Raw genomic sequence first — 18,597 nt, 5'->3', positions numbered from 1 at the left:
TCTCTGTCTGTTGCTGAGTGGATGATGGAAAAGGCTTGCTATTGCTAAACCTATTTCTTCTACCATTATTAAAGCCTTGTTGCGGCTTTTGTTGATCCTTCTATGAGAAATTTGGATGATTTCTCCATGAGGGATTATAGGTGTTTCCATAGGGTTCACCCATGTAATTCACCTCTGCTATTGCAGGGTTCTCAGGATCATAAGCTTCTTCTTCAGAAGATGCCTCTTGAGTACTGTTGGATGCAGCTTGCATTCCATTCAGACTCTGAGAAATTATATTGACTTGCTGAGTCAATATTTTGTTCTGAGCATCAATCTCAAGAACTCCCTTCCTCTGAGGCATCCCATTACTCACAGGATTCCTTTCAGAAGTGTACATGAACTGGTTATTTGCAACCATATCAATGAGTTCCTGAGCTTCTGCAAGCGTTTTCTTTAGGTGAATGGATCCACCTGCAGAATGGTCCAATGACATCTTTGATAATTCAGACAGACCATCATAGAATATATCCAGGATGGTCCATTTTGAAATCATGTCAGAAGGACACTTTTTGGTCAGTTGCTTGTATCTCTCCCAAGCTTCATAGAGGGATTCACCTTCCTTCTGTCTGAAGGTTTGAACATCCACTCTAAGCTTACTAAGCTTTTGAAGAGGAAAGAACTTGGCTAAGAAAGCCGTGACCAGCTTATCCCAAGAGTTCAGGCTATCTTTAGGTTGAGAGTCCAACCATATTCTAGCTCTGTCTCTTACAGCAAATGGGAAAAGCATAAGCCTATAGACGTCGGAGTCAACCCCATTGGTCTTAACAGTATCACAGATCTGCAAGAATTCAGTTAAGAACTGAAACGGATCTTCTGATGGAAGTCCATGAAACTTGCAGTTCTGTTGCATCAGAGAAACTAATTGAGGTTTAAGCTCAAAATTGTTTGCTCCTATGGCAGGGTTTGAGATGCTTCTTCCGTGTAAGTTGGAATTTGGTGCAGTAAAGTCACCAAGCATCTTCCTTGCATTGTTATTATTTTCGGCCATGTCTCCTTCTTTTTCGAAAATTTCTGTCAGATTTTCTCTAGAGAGTTGTGCTTTAGCTTCCCTTAGCTTCCTCTTCAGAGTCCTTTCAGGTTCAGGATCAGCTCCAACAAGAATGTTCTTATCCTTGTTCCTGCTCATATGAAAAAGAAGAGAATACAAAAGAAAATATGAAATCCTCTATGTCACGGTATAGAGATTCCTTATGTAAGTATAAGAAGAGAAGAATAGAAGAGGGAAAAGATAAGAATCCAAACACAGAGGGGAAGAGTGGGTTCGAATTCTTGAGTGAAAGAGAAGTGTTAGTAGATAAATAAATAATTAGAAGGAGGTGAGAGAGAAGAATTTTCGAAAATTAAATAAATTAAAATAAAAATATTTTTGTTTTTAATTTAAAATTAAGGTTAGAATTCGAAAATTAAAAAAAGGAAAAATTAAATTAAATTAAATTAAAATTTAAAACAATTAGTTAATCAAAAAGGAATTTTGAAAAAGAGGAAGGTGATTTTCGAAAATTAGAGAGAGAATTAGTTAGGTAGTTTTGAAAAAGATATGATTGAAACAAAAAGATAGGATTAGTTTGAAAAAGATTTGAAAATCAAATTTAAAAAGATAAGAGGTTAGAAAAGATTTTGAAATTGATTTTGAAAAAGATGTGATTGACATTTATTTTGAAAAAAAAAAGATTTGAAAAAGAAATTTAAAAAGATTTAATTTTTGAAATCAAAGTTGATTACTTGACTAACAAGAAACAAAAAGATATGATTTTAAAATTTAAAGATTGAACCTTTCTTAATAGGCAAGTAACAAACTTTAAAATTTTTGAATCAATCACATTAATTGTTAGTGAAGATTTTGAAATTATGAAACAAAATAAGAAAAAGATTTTTGAAAATCAATTTGAAATTTTCGAAAATATGAAAGAAAAAATGAAAAAGATTTGATTTTTAAAAAAGATTTGAAAAAGATAGAATTTTTAAATTGAAAATTTGATTTGACTCATAAGAAACAACTAAATTTTAAAAATGTTTGAAAAAGTCAACTCAAATTTTCGAAAATTTATGAGTGAATAAGGGAAAGATATTTTTTTATTTTTGAATTTTTAATGAAGAAAGAGAAAAACAACAAAAAGACTCAATGCATGAGAATTTTGGATCAAAACAAACAATGCATGCAAGAACATTTTGAATGTCAAGATGAACACCAAGAACACTTTGAAGATCAAGATGAACATCAAGACTTATTTTTGAAAATTTTTAAGAAAAGAAAAATATGCAAGACACTAAACTTAGAAATTTTTAATTTTTAGACACTATGAATGCAAGAATGCATATGAAAAACAAGAAAAGACACAAAACAATAAAAAGTAAAGATCAAACATATAAAATCATCAAGAACAACTTGAAGATCATGAAGAACACATGCATGAATTTTCGAAAAATGCAAGAAAGAGATAAACATGCAATTGACACCAAACTTATAAATTGACAATAGACTCAAACAAGAAACACAAAATTATTTTTTTTTGGTTTTATGATTTTATTAAATTTTTTTGTATTTTTCGAAAATTAATTGAAAAAAGAAAATTAAGGATTTCAAAATTTTTAATGAGAATTCCAGGAATCATGCAATGTTAGTCTAAAGTTTCGGTCCAGGAATTAGACATGGCTTACTAGCCAGCCAAGCTTTCAGTGAAAGCTCCGGTCCAAAATACTAGACATGGCCAATGGCCAGCCAAGCTTCAGCAGAACATTATATACAACAGCTAATTTGCTGGAAAAGACAAAGAAGCTCTTCTCTTGAGATAGTTGAAACCTCGGTCAAAAGGATTAGACATGGCTTTACAGCCAGCCAGACTTCAACAGATCATCATGAAACTCTAGAATTTATTCTTAAAAATTCTGAAGAATATAGAATAATTTAATTTTTAATTTTTTTATTTTTATTTTTATTTTTTTGAAATTTTTTTTGAAAATAAAAGAATAAAACAAAAAGCTTAAAATTAAAATAAAATTACCTAATCTGAGCAACAAGATGAACCGTCAGTTGTCCAAACTCGAACAATCCCCGGCAACGGCGCCAAAAACTTGGTGCGCAGAAATCGTGATCGTTCATTCCTTGGTAACGGCGCTAAAAACTTAATACGCACTTTCATAATCTTAGTTCTTTGTCACAACTTCGCACAACTAACCAGCAAGTGCACTGGGTCGTCCAAGTAATAAACCTTACGTGAGTAAGGGTTGATCCCACGGAGATTGTCGGCTTAAAGCAAGCTATGGTCATCTTGCAAATCTTAGTCAGGCAGATTCATATGGTTATGGATATTTGATAATTAAAATATAATTAAAATATAAAACAGGATAGAGATACTTATGTAATTCATTGGTGAGAATTTCAGATAAGCGTATAGAGATGCTTTTGTTCCTTCTGAATCTCTGCTTTCCTGCTGTCTTCATCCAATCATTCCTACTCCTTTCCATGGCAAGCTTATGTTGGGCATCACCGTTGTCAATGGTTACATCCCGTCCTCTCAGTGAAAATGGTCTAAAATGCGCTGTCACCGCACGACTAATCATCTGTCGGTCCTCGATCATACTGGAATATGATTCAGTAATCCTTTTACATCTGTCACTACGCCCAGCACTCGCGAGTTTGAAGCTCGTCACAACCATCCCTTCCCAGATCCTACTCGGAATATCACAGACAAGGTTTAGACTTTCCGGATCTCAAGAATGGCCGCCAATAATTCTAGCCTATACCACGAAGATTCTGATCATGAATCAGAAGGCTAAGAGATATGCATTCAAGCTTGTTTGCATGTAGAACGGAAGTGTTTGTCAGGCACGCGTTCATAAGTGAGAATGATGATGAGCGTCACATAATCATCACATTCATCATGTTCTTGTGTGCGAATGAATATCTTAGAGAAGAAATAGGCTTGAATTGAATAGAAAAACAATAGTACTTTGCATTAATTCATGAGGAACAGCAGAGCTCCACACCTTAATCTATGGTGTGTAGAAACTCTACCGTTGAAAATACATAAGAACAAGGTCCAGGAATGGCCGAATGGCCAGCCTCCAAAACGTGATCAAAGGATCAAAAGATAATCCAAAGATTCCAAGATGTAAAAACAAAAGTAAAAAGTTCTATTTATACTAAACTGGTTACTAGGGTTTACAAAGATAAGTAAATGATGTAGAAATCCACTTCCGGGCCCACTTGGTGTGTACTTGGGCTGAGCATTGAAGCTTTCATGTGTAGAGGTCTTCCTTGGAGTTAAACGCCAGTTTGTAACCTGTTTCTGGCGTTTAACTCCAGAATAGGGCAGAGAGCTGGCGTTGAACGCCAGTTTGCATCATCTAAACTCGGGCAAAGTATAAACTATTATATATTGCTGGAAAGCCTTGGATGTCTACTTTCCAACGCAATTGAGAGCGCGCCATTTGGACTTCTGTAACTCCAGAAAATCCACTTTGAGTTCAGGGAGGTCAGAATCCAACAGCATCTGCAGTCCTTCTTCAACCTCTGAATCTGATTTTTGCTCAAGTCCCTCAATTTCAGCCAGAAAATACCTGAATACACAGAAAAGCACACAAACTCATAGTAAAGTCCAGAAATATGATTTTTATTTAAAAACTAATAAAAATATACTAAAAACTAACTAAATCATACTAAAAACTATGTAAAAACAATGCCAAAAAGCGTATCAATTATCCGCTCATCATTAACCAAATACAAAATATCGTTTAAATATTTTTTTTACTTGATATAAAATAAATAGTAGAATATTATGAAAGTAAATATTTTGTTATAGTTATTATTATGTGTTTTTTTTTAACTCCGCCTATGTTACACTTGCGGTACATAGCCGGTCTCAAGCTCGGATAAAGGAGGAGGGTTGTGTTAGGTCTTCGGCAACCAACATAAAAATATAGCCAAACCCCCATGACATGAATCAAAGACATTATTGTGCTAAAGCTAGGTTGTTGCCCAGAAGCAACGCGCCGTATGGCTCGAGTACGGTGTCAAAGCAAGAGCCGCTGCATCGGTGCCCGGATGTAGTGTTAAATGAGCAAGGGTTCTCACGTTTTCGTGAACGGACGAGGGCAAATAAGCTAGTTCACAAAGTAAAAGGTAAAGGTCGAAGCGACAGAAGGTTGAGATTTGGGACATGGAACATAGGCACTCTAACAGGAAAGTCCATGGAGGTGGTGGACACCATGACAAGGAGGAAGATTAACATTATGTGCCTACAAGAAATGAAATGGGTTGGTGCAAAGGCTAGGGAGTTGGATACTTCTGGTTTCAAACTTTGGTATACGGGAAAGGTGAAGAATAGGAATGGGATTGGAATAATTGTGGATAAGTAGTGGAAGAAGGACGTAGTGGATGTCAAGAGGGTGGGAGATCAGATCATCTCTATCAAACTTGTGGTGGAGGGAGGTGCTTTCCATGTGATTAGCACCTATGCACCGCAAGTGGGTTCGGACGAACAACACAAGATAAGGTTTTGGGAGGATCTAGAGAGTTTGGTTCAAGGCATACCTTAGGGAGATAAGATTTTCTTAGGAGGAGATTTAAATGGCCATGTTGAGAGAGAAGTGACTGGATATGGGAGTATTCACGGAGGCCATGGTTTCGGGGTGATCAATGCTGAGGGTAAAACTATTTTGGACTTTTCCTCAACCTTTGATCTTCTCATCGCAAATACATATTTTAAAAAGAGAGACGAACATCTTATAACCTATAAGAGTGGCATGACAAGCTCTCAAATCGACTTCTTCTTGTTGAGGAGAGTCGACCGAAAATTTTGCATTAACTGTAAAATTATCCCGGGAGAGAGTTTGACAACACAACATAGGGTACTCGTCATGAATTTTCGCGTTAAGCAAAAGTTGAGGAAAAGACATCATACGAAGAACCCAAGGACGAGGTGGTGGCGGATGAAAGGTGAGGAACAAAGAAGCTTCCTAAGACGGGTAGGAGAAGAGGCAAAGTGGGATGGGAATGGAAGCGCGGAAGAGATGTGGAGGGAGATGGCAGAAGTAATTAGAAGAACAGCAAAAGAAAGTTTTGGTGAATCTAAAGGAATAGGACCAAGAGACAAGGAGTCCTGGTGGTGGAATGCGAGTATACAAGAAAAGATAAAGATAAAAAGGGAATGCTTTAAAGAGTGGTCTTTATGCCGCAATGCAGATAATTGGGAAAAATATAAGGCGGCTAAGAAAGAGACAAAAGTGGCTGTAAGTGAAGCAAGAACAAGAGCATATGAGGGTCTCTACCAGTCTTTGGGCACGAAAGAAGGAGAAAAAGGTATATATAGAATCGCAAAGAGCCAGGAAAGAAGAACGAGAGATTTGGATCTGGTTAAGTGCATAAAGGATAAGGATGGAGAGGTATTGGCTCAAGAGGAGAAGATTAATGAAAGGTGGAAGAGCTACTTCTACGAGTTATTTAATGAGGGACAGAAGACTCTTCTGAGCCTTGGTCGATTATGCACAAGGAAAGAAGATCAAAACTTTGACTACTATCGAAGGATTCGAGACTTCGAGGTAAAAGAGGCTCTAAAGCAGATGAAAAATGGCAGGGCAGTAGGACCTGATAATATTCCGATTGAGGTTTGGAAGGGTCTTGGAGAAAAAGGCATCAACTGGTTAACCATGCTTTTTAATGTGATTTTAAGGTCAAAGAAGATGCCTGATGAGTGGAGAAAGAGCACCTTGGTACCTATCTACAAGAATAAGGGGGATATACAAAGTTGCAGAAACTATAGAGGGATTAATCTTATGAGTCATACTATGAAGTTATGGGAAAGGGTGATAGAACGGAGGTTGAGAAAAGAGATACAAGTAACAGAGAACCAATTTGGATTTATGCCAGGCAGATCTACCACTGAAGCGATATACCTATTAAGAAGGATGATGGAGAGGTATCGTAGTAATAAAAGGGATCTATATATGGTGTTTATTGATTTGGAAAAAGCGTATGATAGGGTACCAAGGGAGGTCTTATGGAAGGTTTTAGAAAAGAGGAGAGTAAGGATCGCATATATTCGAGCAATTAAAGACATGTATGATGGGGCCACAACTAGTGTGAAGACTTAAGGTAGTGTGACAGAGGAATTCCCTATTAGTATAGGATTACACCAGGGATCATCCTTAAGTCCATACCTTTTCACATTAGTCTTGGAAGTACTCACAGAGCACATCCAAGAGCCTGTGCCATGGTGCATGCTTTTTGCCAATGATATCGTCCTTATGGGAGAGTCAAGGGAAGACCTAAATAAGAAGTTGGAGTTATAGAGAGAAGCTCTAGAAGTGTATGGTCTGCGCATAAGCCGTAGCAAGACGGAATATATGGAATGTAAGTTCAGTCTGAGAAGGGAAAACCCCAATATAGAGGTGAAGATTGGAGAAAACATCCTACGAAAAGTTAAAAGTTTTAAGTATCTTGGATGCATCATACAGGATAATGGAGAGATTGAACAGGATGTAAATCATAGGATCCAAGCAGGTTGGTCAAAATGGCGGGGTGCATCTGGTTTTATATGCAACAAAAAAGTGCCTTTAAAACTTAAAGGTAAATTCTATCGCACCGCTATAAGACCGGCTATGCTGTATGGTACGGAGTGTTGGGCGGCTAAAGGGGAGGACGAACATAAGCTGAGTGTGGGAGAGATGAAGATGTTGAGATGAATGAGTGGTCATATGCGATTGGATAAAATAAGGAATGAAGATATAAGGGAGAGAGTTAGAGTAGCACCCATTGTGGAAAAGATGGTTGAATCGCGTCTCAGGTGGTTTGGACATGTGAGAAGAAGACCGATAGAACATTTAGTCAGGAGAGTGGATGAGATGGAAGATGGACAAAGGGCGAAAGGCAGAAGAAGACCTAAGAAGACCATCCATGAGGTGGTCAAACGAGATCTACATATAAACGGTCTCTCTGTAGACATGATACATACAGAGTACAATGGCGTTGTTTGATTCATGTAGTCGACCCCACTTAATTAGTGGGACAAGACTTTGTTGTTGTTGTTTGTATTATTATGTTTTTTTGTAAAATATAACTACTAGTAGAAATTCAGTTATAAATTTTCAAATGGTAAAAACCTAATTAAAAATTTAATAATACTTTAAGAACTAATAAAATAATTAACAAACAATAAGCATAAATATAAAAGCAAATAAGACAAATATCTTTCGTCCTAAATTTTAATGAATACATAAAAAAAGTTGTCTCAAAAATAAGAAGTTATATTATATCGCTGTCTCTATTTTTACAATTAAACTAATTTCTGTGTCTACTATTTCTATATTTTTATCGTAAACTAGTATTCAAACTTAGTTTTAATGCATCTCTACTGCATCAACGCGATGTGTTTTGTTCTTTAAATTAATGTAAGCGGGTCCTTATTTCTAATTAGTAGGGACAAAACTAAATTATAGGGGTAACTCCGTTGACTTTTTTTTTCATTTGCATATACTAAGTTAAACAATCTAGAAGATAATGTTTATAGCTTAAAAAATCCAGAAGATAAACCCCCTAAAACAAATCCATATATCGATTTCTTTGATATTCAAGTTTATCACAAGTTTAGAAACATGGATATTTGTCTGAGTTGTTATGTTATCGAATACATTTTAAACATGGTATTCATTGATATTTGTTTAATGTGTCTATTGTATTAATGTATCCAACCTTATTCTTAACATGTATTTTTTAAATAAATTTAAAAATAGTATGTATTATTATTATTATTATTAAAATAAAAAATATTTTATATAATTAAAATAAAACATTAAAAATAATTAAAAAAATTAATTTATATTTTAATATCAATAAAATATTAAAATATCATTATAATTTATTTAAAAAATATTTTATATTATATATATATTTTTTATATCTTATAAAATTTTAAAATTTGTGTGTCAGTATATTTCGTATCATATCATATTTCGTATTTGTATCAGTGTCCGTACATTATAGATCACAAATTAAACAATTTTATTATTAAAACCTATTTATATTTTGTTTTCTCATGTTGTCTACAAGAAGAAATGAAGTATTACTCCTGCATAACGCAAATTAAATGAAATGAAATGAATATCAAAGCACGATAATAATAATAATAATAATAATAAACAATCGTTTATTTGAGCTAGTTTCTTTAGAAATTATCTTAAATTAAAATATATAAAATTTTATTTTCAATAGAACGAAACCCAAACTAAAATAAGAAATCTAATAATTTATTGGATGCAACCCTCATGATGCTCACAGTTGAAAGTATAAGATGCGTTTTTTTTCCTATGAGGCAGTGAACTTGCTTCTCTTCTTTTTATTGATTCAACATATATATAGGAAATTAAATTAATTATTATTAGTATAAAATATATATAACAAATTGAATCAAGTTAATTTGATTTATATGTAAATAATATAAATTAAATTAATTTCATTCAATTTATATAAAAATATTTAAAACAAGTTATGTAACTAATTTTAATTTAAAATATTTATATAATTTTAAATTTTATTTATTTTATTCAAATAAATTGCCAAAAAAAACAAATTATTTGCATGCAAGTAATGCAGAAGAGTTGACACGCTTTCTTCTATTCCAATTTTTGTGCATTAAAGATAATAGCAGATAGATACATAATAAAATTATTATATATATACAAAAAATTAATTATCAAATTAATTATAATATATTTATATATAAAAATATATATTTTATATTTTAATATATATTATATAACGGTATAATTATAGTTACGTATTTTTAGTACATACATACTAGATTAGATACATAATAATAGACTACAATAAAAATTGGTCACATTATATCAGTATCTCAATCACAATAAAATACAATATTCTCATCAACTAATTAAATTAATTATTAATTATATTAATATTCTTATATTAGTTCTCATTTACTAATCTATCATTGGACTATTAAATTTTAATTAAGAGGTTTAATTTAATCTTATTAAAAGGGAGATTAATATTGTGATTAATCTGTTAGCAAAAAGAAAAACCTGATGAAGTAGAATTTACCAAATGATTGGAGCTCTGATCAGAGTTGTATAATTTTATTGTGTTGTCTTATTGCTATTTTTTTTTTATGAAACTGAGTTTCCTGTTCTAACTTTTTCTAGAACACCCAAAACCAAAGCTCTTTGGAGTTCGGACCAAGTTTTATAAAGTTGCCCCCTACTAATTACCGAATACTATAGTAGTATAGTATGATGCTCCATTCTGATAGTTGGTGGCAGCTGGTACCTAATCTGTACTCATATTAATGCGTTGATGACTGTGTAAACACCTAATACATTTCAGTCTATAGATATGTTTTAGACAAAAATATAATCAGTTTTAATTTAAGATATTTGTTTAATATTAGTTATTAATTAATTTATTTACATAAATTATTTGTAAAAATTATTTAAAAAAAAAATCAAAATATCTATATAAAAAAAGAAATTGTTAATAATAAACAATGTAATCAAATATAAAAAAAAATATATGCAATCATTACAAATCTAATACTATAACATTAACTTTTATTTTTATTTTTGAATTAACGACTCGATTCTTCATTTTTGTACAGCAATCACTCTAATGAAAAAGTTCTTAAGTGCTTCTCTTATGCTCCTTGGAAAAAGTGTTAATATTGTAGCCCATATGTGCCAACTAAAAATTAAAATGGAAATACGTGTGCGATTCCTTGGCTAGATATCATCAATCAGGTATCTTTCATATCTATTAAAGTGTCATATATTTTATGATCTAGTTATGTTTTATAATCTCATATTTTTATTTTGTTTGCTCCTTGGATGTAGAAGATGCAGATAAAGTTAGAAGAGAAGAGTAAGAGACATGTAAGGAGACTCATGGAGACAATAGAAGTGAGCCGTAGGGCAAAAAACTGATAATAAAAGAAGATGAAATAAAGAAAATGGAGAAGCTGAATTGAGCTATATTTTTAATCATTTTAAAAGTATCCAAATTTCTATCTAAAACTATTTGTACTTGATATTTGGGTTAATGAATTAACAATCCGTTTAGAAAGACACCTTATCTATAGGACAAATATTTTTTAATATATAAATAATATTTTTATATTAAATTTAATATATTACATATAAAAAATATTAGGCTTTTTAAACATGTTTTAGATTATACTCAATAGCATATCAGAGTTAATACTTGACAAATAGTTGATAATAGACCAGCTCAAATCAATTAATCATATTATAGACTTGATATATTGAGAATTAAAACCTCACTTGACCTATTTACATTTTTAACTATAAACAATTTTTTACTCTTGTAAAAATTGGTTTTTATGTTTTTTAAAATTCACAGTAAGGACACTGTATAATGTTTGAGATTGAGTTATCTCAAAGAAATATCAAAAGATAAAAAATACAAATATTTTTTTTAAATTATCTAATTTTTTTCATTAGTATTAACTTAGTTTACATATTTAATTAAATATTCATGTTTTAAATTTTGGTTAGCTTGCTTTAGAACAATTATTTTTAAGGTATTATTTCATTTGGTAAAAGAAAATGTATATATAAAGAATGACTATGCTAACACTAAGATTAGTTATCAAAGTCACCCACTAGTATAAAATACATATTAGAATATAAATACACATTAAAAATAAATTATTAAATCACACGTGTATTTATACACAAATATATTAGTAGTTGATTTTAGTAGTTAATTTTTGGTGTATGAATAATATTTTTAATAAAAAATAACTTTATAATTTTTTGATTAATAAATACTTCTCTAATGTGTTTGACAAGAATAATTACGAAAGACTTTTAGTAAATAAAAAATTGTTGAGATTAAAATATCTAATTTGAAATCTCCATTCTCTCTTTTTCTAATTTATATATTTTAGTGAGAAAAACAACAAAGATTAAAACCTTAGTTAGTTTTCTTTTTCTTAGGTATAAAGATGTATTTTGGGTTGGGAGTATATTTGGACCTAGCTACTTAAAAATCATAACATGATGATCTGACCCGAATCAACTAACTTCTTTCATTTTAGAAATAAATCTCAATTGGATTTAACCAAACCAACTTATATTGACATAGATTGGTTCTTCCATTTGGGGAAAAAATGTTTATATACCCTAAAATTGTCATGCAAAATTGTGTCTCCCACTCACATTGTATGATTATCAAAGGAGTTCAAGATTTTCATACAAATTTCATTTCTCATGAACACAAAATATATTTTATTTACGTGCATTTCTAGAATAGTGATAAATATCGAAGTGGTCCCATAAAAAAAATATAGACGAGGTTCTCATTTATAGTAAATAAACTATATAACCAAATTGTTTAACATTTATAATAAAAATTTATTGCAATTATAATCAACACATTTAAATACATTAATCAAAGTAAAAATTCAGGACAATGAAGTTAAAATCTGTATATTAGCAAGAAAGAAAAAAATCTGTGAGTTGAAATTGATGATGACGAACTATTGAAAATGATGAAGGGGCAGAAGGAGTCAAAGGACTTTCTCAATTAGAAGAGGGCACCACAATTTTGGGTTTGTCATGTGTTATTTATTAAAAAGAATGTTGCACCAGATAAGTAGGAAAAGGAGGAAGAGAATAAATTGCATTTAATAAAACAAAAGAAAAATAAATAGATAAAGCAATACATATACAATACATGTTTTCTTTGGTATTAGTGACATACATTTTATGTTTATGAAATAATTGTTTTGCGAATCATATCATGTATCTAATATGAAAAAACCACACCATCCAGAAAATTAATGAAAAAATTGATTTTCATCTAATATCGCATTGTTAAAAGTTCCAAAGAAATAATGTTTAAGAATTTTATGTAATTACTTTATTTTCTAATTTATTTCACAGCATATCAAATTTGTATAAAATATGCCTCATTTAATCATTTTCTCACTAGGTTGTTTGAATTACTCTAATCAAATTTTTTCTACAAATAGATCCTCTAAATTGTTAAAAAAATTGAAAGAGTAAAATATAATCTCTAATTTTTCATTGCTCTTACTCTCTTTTTTTTTTGTCCTATTTATAAAATTAATAATAAAATATCATACTTTACTCTATCAATTATTAAAAAAATTGAAAGAATGTATTCCTAATAAAAAAAGGTCTGCAATAACTTTTTTAATTTCATTTATCCAAGACTTGGAAACAGGAATTAAGACATTAAGTAAGAAATTGAATTGTTTATAGCGTGAAATATCCAAAATTACACAAACTGAGATGGATGTTCCAAAGATGACTAAACAGTTCTATGTACAACGTGATCTTCGGTAACTATATAAAATCCCCATCCCTCCGAAAATGTTCCAAATCTGGATGAACATTATTACCTTGCCTCGGTGGCCTCCTGAAAAAGAATAAGAGAAACAAGAAAATTTTAATTCAGTGTGTTTCACACAAACACACGATATATTGATTTTGTAGTTGATGTAATGTTTAACTATCCCTAACAGCTGCTTTGTTAAAAATATGAGAAGTAATAATACAACTGAAGTTTTCATCATTCCACGTAATAACAATAATCCTTTTTCACCAAATATGTTCAGTTCTTCATCAAAGACATGATAGGGAAACACATCTTAACTTTTAATCCAGTTTACATAGTGGTACAATCACATCCGTTCTTTTAAATTCACGCTGTCAATATAAAAAGTAGTTATTTTTGCTGATATAGCTTTATATAATTGGATGTACATGTAAAACGCTGACAATACATCGAAACTAAATTCTAATAAATAAAAAGCTGCAAAATGACGTATAATAAATAAACAAACCATACCTCTGAAACCTGTTGGGTTCAAAGCCAGGAACATCAGGTGGACCAAAGGGATCAAACCGTGCACCCGGTGGAACACCAGGAGGGACTCCCCTATTTTGATAAATGAAACCACAGATGTGAGCCTCAAAAATGAGAAATCATCGTAGGAGAGCAATGCAGGAAGAATGAGATACAGATAGCTTACGGTTGTCCTCCGGGGAAAGGGGGTTCTCCACCAAACCAACGGGGATCATTAGGTCCTGTTTCCAAGTTGAGAACTCAGCATTGCAAATATTTAGGGGAAACCATGTTTGTTATAATTGTATTTAAATCGGAATTTTTTCTTGATACATACCTACAAGCATGCTGCCACCAGTGCCCGGATCACCCCTGAAATCAACGACAAGAGTTTCAACTTAATGAAACACTAAAAAGCACTTTAACATGGAGCTAACAACTTTGAAAGAAAAACCAAAAAGTATATTGGAGAAGACATACCATGTAGGGTACACTCCAGCAGGAGGCCCAGGAAAGAGATCACTACCACCAACTGGATTAACGGGAGGATATATAACTCTAAAGAAAACATGAAAAATATTGATCGATGCAAAGTTCAACATTATTATATGAAGAGAAGATAGTGAAGATGGTAAATAACGACGGCATAGCTTGGAAGCAACTAAGTGAACCAATTGCTCCATCAAATATACTAAGTGCATATAAACTGATCTTGACAAACACTAGATATACAAATTAAACAAATGGGACACTATTCCTGTCTACAAGCTAGCAACTGACCAGTTGCCTAGGAATCTGGTTTGCATCAGTTGGGAAAATAAATGGACAAGGCTTACTAAAATTATTAAGTCACACGAGAGTTTGAAGATGAATACGATATCATGGTTAATGTGATTTAAAAATCCTTGACTTAGTAGGAACGGTAATTATATGTAAAACAAATTTGGATCAACTAAAATGAATATTCTTGTAAAATAAGAACTCCCTTTAGATAATTTCATGGGATCCATGCCCAACGGGAGTTACTAATCCAAGTGTTAACTCACTTTTTCACTTCACAAGGAGACTTATTTTAAAGGATCACAATTGGTGTAGAACATAATCATGCTACATCATTAACACTGCCTACTCACATTACAAACATGGACAATTAACTAAACAACAAAAAATATTTCAATTACTTAGACCCTTAAAAAAATCTCTCCTATTGAGGGAATTCAATCATTCAAGGCTGATAACAGCAGTTTGACAAACTACATTGAAATCATAATATCAATAGGCAAATCCTTACCCAGAGGGATGAATTGGAGCACCACCATGTCCACCAAATCCAACAGGAGGCTCGTGTATCTCTTGCCTTGCTTCTCTTGATCCAGATCTGTAAAGTACAATGATAAAATTTAGTGAAGAGGATATCTGATAAAACAAATCATACGTTCAAAATCATCATATGCAAACAATCGTTTAATACAAAGTATGAAAGTACAACCAAAAGTTTATTTTCAATGTGAGTAGAGACTTTGATTTATACAAGATTCATATCCTGGCTCGAAATTGTGTGTGTAGGTGCTCAGTACAACATTTTGCACCTGTGCTTGATTGCAGAATAAGGAAAATGAAGTTCAGTTCATTTGGTTATCCTACATGGTTTATTTTGTGCACACAAAAGGACACGGACAGCTGAGTTGACATGTTCATAACCTCAAGTAAAAAGTGAAATATGATTACTCAGCCACAAAATGGGCATCAAATCAAGAATTGGATCATGTTCGTTAACTAGGAATCAATCAAGAAATCTGATATATAGATAAAACATATAGGCAGCGTAATCAAATATCTTGAATTTCAAAGTGGAAAAAAATCATGCAATTTTCAGTACTACACAACTTAGCACAATGCACACAAAAAAGTCAAAAGAAAAAGGCTTATTAAATAAAACATAACAGAAACTTTCAGAAGAATAAAATATTTCATTGAAAACTGTCTGCAAATCTGGTATCGATGTAAATAGCTAAAAATGTTGAGAATAGTAACAGAATACCACAATTACCCATAATCAGTATATTATAACTACACAATGAAATGCATATTTGATGGCATATACATGAAACTCAGGAACTACATAAAAGAACAGAAATAGGAAAAAATCCTAATACTTCTACAAATATATTACAGCATCATTCTTAAGTTGAAAAAGGAAGAAGGAAGATTTTACAAAAGGAAAAGATAAAAAGAGGTGATTGAGACATGAAACCATATGTACCGTGGAGGATTACTTGCTGAACTGGAAGTGGAGGAGCCATCTAATTTGGCTAAGATATCCTGATTTAGTCTTCTCACCAGCTGCTCCAAATTCTTGAACTGCTCAGAATAATTGCTGCTTTCATTTGCTATAGTATAATCCCTAACACTGTATGTAGAAAAATCAAAGCATCAGATCATGACATAACCGTAAATTCACAAGAAGTACGATTAACCATAGAAAATTTTAATTTTCACAACATATCCGACACAGGAAAATCTTCACCCAGAAAGAAAAGCAGATAACCTTTGAGCAACAAAACTCAATACACACAAGCTTGAAATTTGCAGCATAGAATGAATATACAAAATATTTCTGGTGGTTTTTGTTCCCTCAACTATTCTATCTTAATATTTGATGTGACAAAGAAAGGAATGGGGAAAAGGGTGAAAGTTGACAATACAGAGTAAAAACTCTGATTTCAAATGGTTTTCAAATCACAATTCGGTACTTCAGTTTTCATTAAAAATCATGTATGATTTTTTTGCCCCAACATAGCCATTATATTTTAGTTTCTGGTCTTCCTCGTTCAAGAATGGAAATTTTATTTAATTAAAAAGAGTAATAAAATAAGTCATCAACAAATAGAAGCTCCAAACTCCAACGCAGCCCAATTCAACACGAACAAAGAAAACCAGGTTGGTCAGTTACAAAAATTTAATTTTGCAATGCAGCAAATGAAAGCAAAATCTTGAAGAACTTATAGCTTGAAGGGGGAAAAAAGAGGCTTACCAAATCTCAAGGTGTGCAGGGTCAGAAGACCCTTCCTTCAAGGCATCAATGAGTAACTTCTCATTCATGACGAGGCACTTTACCAGCACTTTATTTGAAACCTTTTCTGGATTGACATAAACAAAGGCATATTCTTGGTCTAGTTGGTTCCAGTTCTCTACAGACACCTCCTCTACACACAATCACGAACCACATATTAAAAATGATCAGTAAATGCTAATTATAAGATTCAAGCTGCATATATCAATTTGCTACATCTTCTCTTGACACCACAAGGTGTCTTCTAACTTCAGCTTAATTGACTTGATCCGCAGATTAGATTGCATAGCCTAATCCTTTGTCTAGTATGGAAGCCCAAGCATAGTGCAGTTTTCCGGCATGAATTGCCATTATTTGTGGTTATCATTGTTCATTAACAGCTACCAACTTAGAAAGCTCAAATTTACTTTATAACCTCTCTAATTCACTCAATCAATAACATATCAGTATTTGATGGTTTTCAATCAATCATCAACTCAAGAAGAAATAATCTTTTAAAGTACATGTTGAACGGCTAAATACACATATTCAATCTTGATGGATAAAATGTTCCTAAAATATCTGAGGATTTGAATTGTATGCACGGCCAGCATAAACAAATCTTAAGTATACATCTAATTATATATTTTCACATTATCAACAATACATGACTCACCTCGTCACTATTTTTAAAGTCATAAACAGAAACTTCCGATTAGATAATCCTATAAAACTCTCTTACACCGATTAGATGAAAATTGTTCTGCATAGCTAGTGCTACCAACTTAGGGCACGTTTGGTTTGCCTTTTTACTTCCTATGTTTTCTGTTTCTTGCGAAGAAAGAAGTGACAACAGAAAACAGAATTGTCAATTGTTTTCACTAAAGAAGAGTGATAATTAATTATATTTGGACATTTCACATAAAATATATCGAAATTAAATGATTTCGTTAAAGAAAAAAGAGAGAACAAAACGGGGAATTAGTGAAAGTGTTACCAGTGGAGGGATGCGAGAGGGCGTCGTCGGAGAGGGCTTGGGGGCCGGTGGCGGTGAGGAGGTAGCCGGAAGAGAGGAAGGTGGCGTGAACGGCAAACGCTGCTTTATCGTGGTCGTTTCGAAAGGAAGGCCTCGCCGCCCTTATGACCGCCATCACCGACTTATCCGTAGCCATTGTCGGTTTATGATTCTAACGTTTGGGACACTGCGTTTCAGCTTTCAGCTTCCGGAGTGAAGAGGAGTCAACAGTGTTGTGGTTCTTTTCTTTCTTTCTTTTGAATTTTGACACAGAAGGTGTTTGTTTCTTCGGAGAGAAGTTGAGCACAAAGGCGAAGTGGTTCGGGGCTAGAGTCTTTATCTGTCGGCATTGGATATACTTGAACGCTTCAAACTTAAACTTAGGACTGTATTTGTTTATTGAGATATAAATATTAATTATTAAACCGGTAGTTTACGTTTATAGTTTATATATTGAGACATAAATTTAGATAAATACAGTTATATATAAATATACATAAAATATATATATTTAGTATTTTTTTTAAAAGTTAAGATACAAAAATATAATATATAAAACATAAAATTTGACTTTTTATTTTTAATTATTTTTTAAATTACCAATTTTTATTTCTGATGTAGTAGTGATGAAATATATTAACGAAA

The 18,597-nt window shown here is 32.2% G+C and overlaps 1 protein-coding gene and 1 non-coding gene across 2 annotated transcripts; one reads left to right on the top strand and one right to left on the bottom strand.

Moving 5' to 3' along the window:
* Window positions 1-528: 528 nt before the first annotated feature.
* Window positions 529-637, top strand: LOC112731150 (small nucleolar RNA R71). The gene has a single exon (XR_003166941.1). It is a non-coding gene; the product is annotated as a small nucleolar RNA R71 (small nucleolar RNA).
* Window positions 638-13,217: 12,580 nt separating this feature from the next.
* Window positions 13,218-18,368, bottom strand: LOC112727827 (probable proteasome inhibitor). The gene is made up of 9 exons (XM_025777741.3): window positions 17,935-18,368; window positions 16,920-17,091; window positions 16,149-16,295; window positions 15,177-15,263; window positions 14,366-14,443; window positions 14,223-14,257; window positions 14,073-14,127; window positions 13,889-13,978; window positions 13,218-13,456 (listed from the first exon to the last, which is right to left on the bottom strand). The coding sequence occupies exons 1-9, from the start codon at window positions 18,107-18,109 to the stop codon at window positions 13,384-13,386; spliced, it is 912 nt and encodes a 303-aa protein (XP_025633526.1). The 5' UTR covers window positions 18,110-18,368; the 3' UTR covers window positions 13,218-13,383.
* Window positions 18,369-18,597: the final 229 nt, after the last annotated feature.

Source organism: Arachis hypogaea, chromosome 12 (genome assembly GCF_003086295.3).
Source record: "Arachis hypogaea cultivar Tifrunner chromosome 12, arahy.Tifrunner.gnm2.J5K5, whole genome shotgun sequence".
Lineage (NCBI taxonomy): Eukaryota > Viridiplantae > Streptophyta > Magnoliopsida > Fabales > Fabaceae > Arachis > Arachis hypogaea.
Note: the sequence above shows the minus strand (reverse complement) of the source record. Positions and strands in the feature narration are given on the sequence as shown.

Coding starts and splice junctions, on each gene's coding strand:
- LOC112727827 (XM_025777741.3), bottom strand. CDS start 18,109: ATGGCTACGGATAAGTCGGTGATGGCGGTCATAAGGGCGGCGAGGCCT. Junction 17,092..17,934: donor CCTCTCGCATCCCTCCACTG/GTAACACTTTCA, acceptor GATTGTGTGTAG/AGGAGGTGTCTGTAGAGAAC. Junction 13,457..13,888: donor GAACCCAACAGGTTTCAGAG/GTATGGTTTGTT, acceptor ATTCTTTTTCAG/GAGGCCACCGAGGCAAGGTA.